Source organism: Cicer arietinum, chromosome 1 (genome assembly GCF_000331145.2).
Source record: "Cicer arietinum cultivar CDC Frontier isolate Library 1 chromosome 1, Cicar.CDCFrontier_v2.0, whole genome shotgun sequence".
In the NCBI taxonomy this organism is placed as follows: Eukaryota; Viridiplantae; Streptophyta; class Magnoliopsida; order Fabales; family Fabaceae; genus Cicer; species Cicer arietinum.
In genome coordinates, this window is record NC_021160.2 from 4,262,597 (window position 1) to 4,273,129 (window position 10,533).

The window sequence follows — 10,533 nt, forward strand, 5'->3', positions numbered from 1 at the left end:
CAAAGTGCATGGAACCATAAACATAAACAAATTGTATTGACTAGCATAACACATTTGTTATGCTAATTGACATTGTAAGAAATATTATTTTGTAGTTTAAGAATGTTAAGGTAAAAAACCAAAGATTTCTATCCAAAAGTAAAAAAAATACAAAAGATAAATATATTGAAAACAAAGAAAAATTCAAGTTACAAAATAACAAGAAAATACCTAAATTAGAATAAACTGAGGTATCTATTTTAGATTAGAACTGCAAAATATGGATTAAAAAAAATTAAAGAATGATAAAATTAAGTGGAGAAAAAAAATAATCTAAATATAAGTTTTGATTAAACTGAGGTAGTCACCGAAGAAATTATATAATTTCATATTTTCCACTGATATTTAAGGGTGAGAATTGAAAAGGTAAAAACTTTTTTCGAACGGTGAATTATGAGTAGACGATCAAATGCATGCTCTTCACAAAAGTAGAATAAATAATTATTTTATAATTGTTTCAAGTTAGATTTAAACTCCCTTTACAATATCAAATTTATACAATTTAATTGACATGTCATAGTTCATAGACATAAAATATTAACTAAGATTTAAATGATAAATTATATAATTGATAATCTTAAAAGAAAAAAAAAACACAAATTATTTATTAGATTGATTAAATGTTATTTGTGTATTACATGTGATAAATATATGTAACGTCACAATAATAATAATAATAATAATAATAATAATAATAATAATAATAATAATAATAATAATAATAATAATAGTAAATAATAATAATAATAATAGTAATAATAATAATAATAGTAATAATAATAATAATAGTAATAATAATAATAATAGTAATAATAATAATAATAGTAAATAATAATAATAATAATAGTAATAATAATAATAATAAATAATAATAATAATAGTAATAATAATAATAATAGTAATAATAATAATAATAATAATAATAATAATATACAAAAGTTGTATATTGACTATTTTTAATGTCTAAATAAACATTTAAAAGTATTAATTAAACGTTTTATCAATTATATTGCTAATTATTATTACGCTTTGATGGTTGATTTTTAAGTTGTGATGATTGTGTTTTTATATGTTTTATGGTCATTTAAGATGATTTAAAATATTATAATGTATTTATATGTAATGAATTACCAAGAGTAATTTATTATGAAATTAAGTTTTTAATAGAGCTATGTTTTTTTATTATTGGTTTTTCAATCATAGATATGTATGCAAAAATTTAATATAATGAAAAATATAGTAAATATACTTTTAGGATAATAAAAAATAGAAAGTGATTATATTTTTTTAATTGTTTATCTTTTCTCATTCTTATTTTTTGTTGAGAAGTTATTTTATTCTTAGTACTTTTCAAATTTAGTTATTATTTTTTTATACATGTTTTTTTATTTAGAGATATATTTTAGTTTTTTTTGCTTATTCAAAGTGCATGGAACCATAAACATAAACAAATTGTATTGACTAGCATAACACACTTGCTATGCTAATTGACATTGTAAGAAAAATTATTTTGTAGTTTAAGAATGTTAGGTAAAAAAAAAACCAAAGATTTCTATTCAAAAGTTAAAAAATACAAAGAATAAATATATTGAAAACAAAAAAATATTTAAGTTACAAAATAATGAGAAAATACCTAAATTAGAATAAAATGAGCTATTTATATTAGATTAGAACCTCAAAACATAGATTAAAAAAATAAAATTAAAAAAATAAAGGAAAAATTGAAGAATGATAAAATTAAGTGGAGAAAAATAATAATCTAAATATAAGTTTTGACCCAATTGAAGAAGTCACCAAAGAAGTTACACAATTTCATATTTTTCACATATTTAAAGGCAAGAATTGAAAAACTAAAAACTTTTTTCGAATGGTGAATTATAAGTAGATGACCAAACAACTTAAATAGAGATTATGATTACATAAATTTAACGTTGTGTGACTGAAAAAACTTTGTATGCAATACATGTTCTTCACAAAAGTAGAATAAATAAAAAATATGATTATAAAAAATAATACATAAAAGAACATAAGTGACTTAACTAAATTAATATTAGGTAACATGTAAAATGATGAGTTGTGATAGCATGAATGAATAGGTAGCCGCCAATTTGATGCTACTAATAATGAGTAAACTTCCCCATTTGGGTTGCTTAGTTCCTTTGGGAATATTTATAGTATGTTCCTAAAAAAAAAAGCATTTTCGTCCTCCACGAACATAAAAACATTATTCTTGTTGTACAGTTCTCCATTATTGATGCCCCTTCCGTGGCCTCTTCTTCTTTGGACTGTCATTTCATCTTCATAAAAAGCAAAAAGCAAATAAACAGATGATATAAAGGCAAACCAATATGATGTCATTTTCTCTCGTAAAAAACAAATGTCCTATTGGTTTCTCATTCACTTTGTGCTTGCAACCTTTTCTTTTTCTATCTTAGTTGTCTTCCTGATCTACTATTTCTAGGTCTAGACGGTTAGATAATGTTAATTTGATATTGTTATAGAGTAAAGTGGTAATAATTGAATGGAAAACAAATGTCTTCTAGCAAAGGGTGCAAATGATATGTGTATGATAAGTTGACCAAATGGATTAGGAACATAGCAAAGGCGACGTTTGGTGAATCAATTGGTTATTGACCTAAAGATAAAAGATTTATGGTGGTGTCGAAAATGTGTGCAACATAAAATTACCATAAAAAGGAAATATTTTAAAATATATATGTGAAGATGCTAAAAATGAAAGAAATAAAAAGAAGATACGTCGACATTATTGACACACTGTTTCGAATTTGAATTTAAAATTTAAATTTATTTACCATTTCATTTAATCAAAAAAAATATCATTAAAAAAATATTATTATATTATGTGGGTTTAGTTGTTAATGCGAGAGTAAAAAGAAAAAATCCCAAAAAAAAGCAAAACTTAACTCAAATTGAATAAAAGAGCTTTGAACAAATTAAACCACATAAAATGAGGGCAATTGATGCTAAATTTTGAATGTGTCCCATAAAAAATTAAGGGTTTTCTATTATAGAACCCAAAAAAAGATAAAAAGATGCTGTACTTTACAAAAAAAACTACTTGCAGTAGTGTTTTTTCTTAAAACAAAACCTATATATAGAAGTGTGTTTAACATAGAATTCGAATTTCCTATTAGAGAATTTTATATTCATGTATTCTAACTTATTTTATATTCTTGAATTCTTGATCAGATGGATCAAAACATGTATATTTTTATTTCATGATTTACAATATTGAACTAGAATTAGGATATTTTTTATTGAACAATCATCAATATCCAAAATGCATAAATAGGAGATATTTCAACTGCAAAAAGAATCTGGATCAGTCGACATAAGGATCTATTAATGTCATATGTGACTACAAAAATATCTGGAATTTGTTATGCAGCATTATTGCGTGTCATGTTAAACTTCCACTCAAACAACAGTATAAGTTTATATACGGTACAAAAGAATCATACTATTTTTTCTTATATGATCATAAGCAAAGTATTTTTTGTTTAATTTTTATTTATTGTCACTATAAAAAAAATTTACACTGTCAACATTACAATTAATTATGTATATAATTTTAGAAGTAATTATAATAAAAGTTAAATATTTTATAATTATTATTGATTTAACAATATAAGAATTTGTGATTTGAAGATGAAGAAACTGAATTTGAAGATGAAGATTATTGAATTTTTATTAAAAAATTTGAGGTTGAAGATAAAGATTATTGAGTTTTTATTATTTAATTGGTTTATTGATTAACTAATTAATTTTAATTTTTTATTAAATAATTAAATAAGTTAATAAAATAAATTTTAATTTTAAATATTAAATGTTGTTTAGTCAACCATATTTACACCGTCACTATATGTCACTGCATCTAAAATTAGTCATGTCACTCTTTTTTTACTAAAAAAATTTATAAATTATCTTTTAAAAATTTGTTAGAATTTATAAAGATATAAATCAAACAAAAAAATTACATGAACTAAAATCAGAATAAAACATATTTGTAAAGACCAAAAACATATTTAAACTAAAATTTTTTTTACACTAACTAACAGTGTGTATATAAGTTCTTATTATTTTTAAATCAACATTACATCTTGAATACTAGAGTTTCTTTTTTTATACCGACAAAAGTTGAGATCAAGAATATTTAATTTTTGTCAAAAAAAAAATAATTTTTTCACTAAATAATTTATTAAATAATTTTTACCTTTTCATATTTAATATTTTTTTTATGAAAATTTTTCACTTTTAATATGCACATGTCTTTAATATTTTCTGAGTAAAAAAAATCTTTTTGAATTTTTTCATTCCTAAAAAAAGTCTTCAATGTTTTTTTGATAAATTAGTTTCCGTTAATATATTATTGTAACAATTTAATGATTAGTCACTTTTGTAAAATAAGCCATTAATACAACTTACTTTGACTATATTTAATGATTTTTACTCTAAAATACCTTTTAATATTTAATATGTTTTATTTTTTAGTAAATTATTTATTCTTTTTTTAAAAGAAAATAATTCTTTTATTCTTACAAAATAAGTTTCTAAAAAAACACTTTTGAAAATACATTGATTTTTTTTATTATGATACTATATGATTAATTACATTTAATGTTATTTATTACAAACCCCTTTGTCTCAAAATAAAGGTTATGTTTAATATTTTACATAAATTAAAATAAATAAAAATAAATGAAAGTAAATAGTAATTTTTATCAAATTATCTTTATTAGTCATTGATGTACTCCATTAGTTATAAATGTAAAATTCATATTTTTTTTATTAGTGTCAGTTTCGAGTACGAAATTTTACTCGAAACTATTTTAGATAGATAGAATGTAAGACCCTCATTTTTCTTTATTATTAGTAATGTGTGAAATATGGTTTTATTAATATTTTAAAAAAAGTTCTAATGTGGTTGTTATTATTATTATATTTTTATTCAATTATTATTTTTGAAAAATATATATGTGTATGACATGATGTATTTAATTTGACTGAATATTTTACTAAGTATTTGAAAAAAATGCTTATAATAATAATAATAATAATAATAATAATAATAATAATAATAATAGAAAAGAAATAGGCATGAATTGAGAAATAGACATTAAAAATAAAATTACATTAATTTGGGGAGTGAATATTTAAGGTCGGTTTAGTTTGAAACAACTGGTTCCTCAACTCTAGTGATTTATCCTCTCAAGTAAGAACTCTTTAATTACGATCATATTAACTTTGTTTAGCCATTTTTCATTGTTAGTTCAACAAAATCTCTTCTTGATCTTTGGGGAAAAAAATTTATTTTTATGGTAAAGTTGTTATTGTTGTTACCGGTCAAAAGCATATTTTAGTAAATGACTTTATGATGAAGGATAATTTAAAAAAAATGGTGTTTGATATTATTATTATTATTATTATTATTATTATTATTATTATTATTATTATGTAGGAAAATCCTTTTTAGTTTTAAAAGTAAAATTGTGATATGCAATTTATTTTCTTAGAAGTAATCTTGATTTTTTTATGATATTGATATAAAAACCTATTTTGATTGGAGAAAATATTTATCTATGTCAAAAATTAATTTTCATCCAATAAAAGTCGTTATAAAGACTAGATTGTGTTGTAATCAATAGAATTTGGTTAAAATTTTATGTTGTGATAATTTTAGTGTTAAAAAATATTAAGAAACTTTATTTATGTTAATTATAATAGTTTTTCTATAAACATTTTGAAAGTTGTTGTTATAATTATTTCTTTGAGAAGATTAAAGTTATGATATATATATATATATATATATATGAGACAATTTTTTGAGGTTGTGTTGATTTATATAATAATAATAATAATAATAATAATAATAATAATAATAATAATAATAATAATAATAATAATAATAATAATAATAATAATAATTTGGTTGTTTTATGAGAATTTGTCTAAAATTAAACTTAAACTTTATTTGAGTAGGAGTTAGTAGTTGAAAGACAATTAAATACTAAGTTAATTATTATTTATGCTGAAGATGTGAACCAAGTTGAACAAGAGTTTGTGACGCATAATTATAGAAACAACTTTAGTAACGGCATCAATCTATTCGTTTTACTATTTGAATTATATGTGCTATAAATGTAATGTGATGTTATGTATTGGTTAGGTTTGTGTGTTATCTTCAAAATATGTGTTATATGAATTACATGTTTATGAATGATATTATGAGATTAAACAATTTGTGTATTTTGATTGATATCGGGTGATTATTAAAGGTGATGACTTTGTGTCTAAGCCATATTGGTTTAGTACAAAGTTGAATGGTTTTAGACACTCTGGTTGAGTGATCTATTTGTTATTTACTAAGACGATGACATTCATGCATGTGTTGATGGTCTGAACCTATTCACGAGTACATGACGACAGTTTATTGCAAATGCAACGTGATTCAGAAAAATACTTAACGGTGGGGTACTAAACATGAAACTCTGAAGAACATTTTTTCAGCGGTGGGACATTGCCCAATGGTGAGACTCTTTACTCTACATGGTGGTGATATTCATAATCATGCATTAACATATAGTTTAACAAATAAAATTTGTGCATTTTGATTGATTTGTATCTTAGGTGCTTTGTGAATTAATTGTTAAATGAAATATATGATTTATTTTTATTATTCTATAATAACTATATATGTATGTCTATTTACTATGTTTTGTTATTTGAAGATGACCTTTACATTTGACAAGACGTCACATGTGGTGTTACTTAAGCGAATAATGTCGCGGGCCAACCTAGTATAAGAAATTCGAGGAAATACAATAGCATGCAATTGGAGGCTCTGATATACTTTTGTATTGGTGTTAGACTTGTTGGAAAGTTTTCCACAAGCATCCAAAGTTATGAACAATTATGATTTATTTTTGGGTAATAAAATGACAAGAATTTTAGTTTTAGGAGTTTCTTTTGTTAACGTATTAAATTTAATTTTTGTAATTAAGAACATTCTAATTCATTATTTTTAAAAATATAATTAAAACAAATTATTAATTGATTTTAAAGTAAATGAGTATTTAAGATAATCTTATAAATAAATAAACGAATTTGTATCTTTATATATAGAATTTTGTTAGCTAATGTCTCAAAAAAAAAAATAGCGAGATATTACATAAAATAGATAATAATAATGACAATTTAAAAATATATATATAGTATTAAATAAATGGTACAATTGAAAGAAAAAAATTTAAATTGATTGAAAACTAAAAGTATAAGTCGTTTTGAGTTATGTTTTTTCATAAATGTGATAATTATTTTAGACCAGATGAAGTAATAAATATTAAATTATTTATTTTTCTTATAATAAATAATCATAGTATTTATTAAATATTAATGATACCAATGTGTTAATCCAAGACAATCAGGCCCTGTTAAAGTGTCTTAAGGGATAGTATTACTCTCTCCATTTTCTTATTATAACATCGTCCAACATATTTTATGAATATTAAGAAAAGTTGTTGAATTAATAATTTTTAAAATACAAATATTACTTTTATACATCTATCTTTTTATTCATTGATATTGTAAAATCGAAAAAGAGAGGTTATATTTATTAATAGTGAATTAATTAGGAGTATTTTTATTAAAAAAATCATTAATACATGTTAAATTTTGTGAAGGGTTTGATGTTAAAGGATAAAAATAAAAAAAATTGAAAAAATGTCATGTTTAATGTGTTAATTGATATTGAAACATCACTTTCGTTAATCATAATCTATTTGGTTTAGTTTACCCGCTGACAAATTAACTTAATCCAAGGCAATGAGACCTATTTAAATTGTCTTCTCATAAATAAAAAACACAATTTAGAAAGATACTATAGCAACATAAAAAAAGTTGAAAATAGACATATCATTGAAATTGGAATAATTTTCATTTTATTTGAATGTCAATAAGCACCCAATCATCCACCCACTATCCATATCCAATGACCTCTCAAATTCAAATTCACATACTTTTACAAGAATACTAACATTTCAAACCCACCAAAAATAAAAAAGTCAACTCATCGTTTACGACGGCTAGACATAAAAAATATTAAAAATACAATAAAAAAATACTTGTAACCTGCGACAAACAGTAAGGGCATTTTGGTCAATTGACGAGCTGATCAACTCCAGGGAAAGTTGGGTACCTTGTGCACCGCTTAGACAGAAAAACCATGCAATCATCTTTTGGGCAAATCGTAGGCACATAGTTGATCTCATCACAGCCGTCCGTTCTTTCCCTCTTGAAATCAATCAACGTGGTGAACATAGCGATGAACAACACAAGATGATTCAAAGCGTACCTCTGACCCACACATTGGTGGGGCCCAGCTCCAAACGCCAGAAAGTTTCTTTTAAATATTTGATCTTCTTGTCTTTCCTCTGAGAACCGGTCTGGATCGAACCGGTTCGGTTCAGTAAAACCCTGAAACGATGACTCGAACGCCGACGGGAAAACAATTGTTCCTTTCGGAATCGTGTACGACTCCGTTAGCGGAAAATCCTCCGCCGCGATATGCGGCACAAGAGTCGCCGGCGGTCGATACCTAATAACTTCACGCGCCACCGCCTGCGTGTATTTCATTTCCCTAAGTTGTTCCGCAGTTATCAGCTTATCCGATTCCGGCGACCAGATTCCGGCGACTTCTTCCCTCACTTTCGCCAGAACCTCCGGATGCGCATCTAACAACGCCACCGCCCACAGCAGCGACGAAGTTGAAGCGTCCTGTGCCGCAAAGAGGAAGTCAAAGAGATAACCACCGATTTCAGCGTTGGTTGAGAACGGCGGCGACGTCACGCCGTTAACCTTCGCTTCATCGATCTCCCTTAATGTGTCCTGCATCCAGAAATCGATGAGACACGAAGGCTCTTCACCTTTCTCCATCTTCGCCTTACTCATCGCCGTACAAGTAGCTAGGGTTCCGGCAAGACGGTCAACGGCGAGCCTCGCGTTTCGAAAAGCGGTTCCGGGAAAGTCAATTGGAAGTTTCATGAGTCCAACGTTGAAGAGAAAGTAATCTCGCTCGAATCTCTCTCGGGCTTTCAGGCCCAGATAAGGGCCCACGAAAACCGTCTGAGATGTTTCAAGGTTCATATCACGGGCTAATACTCGAATTGGAATCGAGTGTTGGGCTTTCTGAACCCATGACTTAAGATGTTTAAGTATAATAATCTGCTGCAGCGAGGTGTAAGTGGAAAGAGCTTTAGGAGTGAAGTTAGGAGCGATCCGACGGCGGAGATTCTTGTGTTCTTGGCCCATCATATAAATAAGGTTATGTTCACCGAAAAGCTTCTTGCCAAAAGGGTGTCCCACGAGATGGAAAGCGTTGGGCCTAACATTGGAGAAAACCTTGTGGGAGAGTTCTGTATCTCTAATGAAGACTATGAAGTTGCCAATGATGTAATTAGCTGAAAAGCCCAAAGGAGTGGATTTGGATAAGGTGGATTGAAGGTCCCAGAATTTAGTTGGGTCACGTACCAATGGGATTGCGTTGCCAATGAAAGGAAGTACCAAAGATGGGCCTGGGATGAAACGTTTTTTTGTGATGTATGAGATCTGTTCAAGAAGGAGAAGGAAAATAAGAAAACATATTAGGTATGGGGTTAGTTGTGTGAGATTAGAGAAAGATGTTAATAACATGAGAGGAGAACTCATATCTACCCTCTTGTGTTTTTTGATGAGGAGATTATGATATGGTTTTGCAATGTATGTATGTAGATGTAGAAGAGGTTGAATTGAATTTAAAAGGAGGAAGGGGAATAAAATAGGTGGGAAAACTCAAAATGGTAAAATAATACTAATACTAATACTAAGGGGTAAGGTCAAAATTGGTGAGTGTGTTGAATTTGAACATAAATTGACAAGTCAAAATTGAGATTTTTAAGAGGGAAAAAAGGTGGTGGTAGAGTGTAGTGTATAGGTAAGGTAGAGTGGTCAGAAGTGGTGAATGAATGAATGTTATGGTTATGAAGATAATCGAGAAAAGAGAGAGGAAGAGGAGGATTGGAGATTAGAAGAGGTGGTGGGTGTGAGTGGGTGGATCTATGGGGAAGATATCCAGCTAGGTAAAAGGAGCCTATGACGTGGGAGACATCGTTAACGACAACAACACAATGACAATTTTCACTTATTCATTTCAAATTATTTTCTTGTTACGTGTCTTTCTTGTCCAACTTCTATTAGGACCAACTCTATTTTTTCCCTGTAAAGTAAATAAGTGTGTACGTCTTAAAACAATTCAAAATGTTACTTTTGAAATTGTAACTTTAACATGGACACATAAAACACTTATTTAGTAATATTATTTTTATAAAAAACTAATCACACCGATTTCGTCCATAACTTTGTAACTCACTCTTAAATAAAACTCTAAAATTATAAATATTTTAAACACATTGTCTTTGTTACATGTTACCTAATTAACCA

At 26.4% G+C, this 10,533-nt stretch overlaps 1 protein-coding gene across 1 annotated transcript; it reads right to left on the reverse strand.

Annotated features, from left to right (window-relative positions):
* Positions 1–7,974: 7,974 nt before the first annotated feature.
* On the reverse strand, positions 7,975–10,148 carry LOC101489453 (cytochrome P450 710A11-like). Its single transcript, XM_004485976.4, has one exon. The coding sequence runs from the start codon at positions 9,760–9,762 to the stop codon at positions 8,215–8,217; it is 1,548 nt and encodes a 515-aa protein (XP_004486033.1). The 5' UTR covers positions 9,763–10,148; the 3' UTR covers positions 7,975–8,214.
* Positions 10,149–10,533: the final 385 nt, after the last annotated feature.

Excerpts from the sequence above, each read along its gene's own strand:
- LOC101489453 (XM_004485976.4), bottom strand. The coding sequence starts at position 9,762 with ATGAGTTCTCCTCTCATGTTATTAACATCTTTCTCTAATCTCACACAA.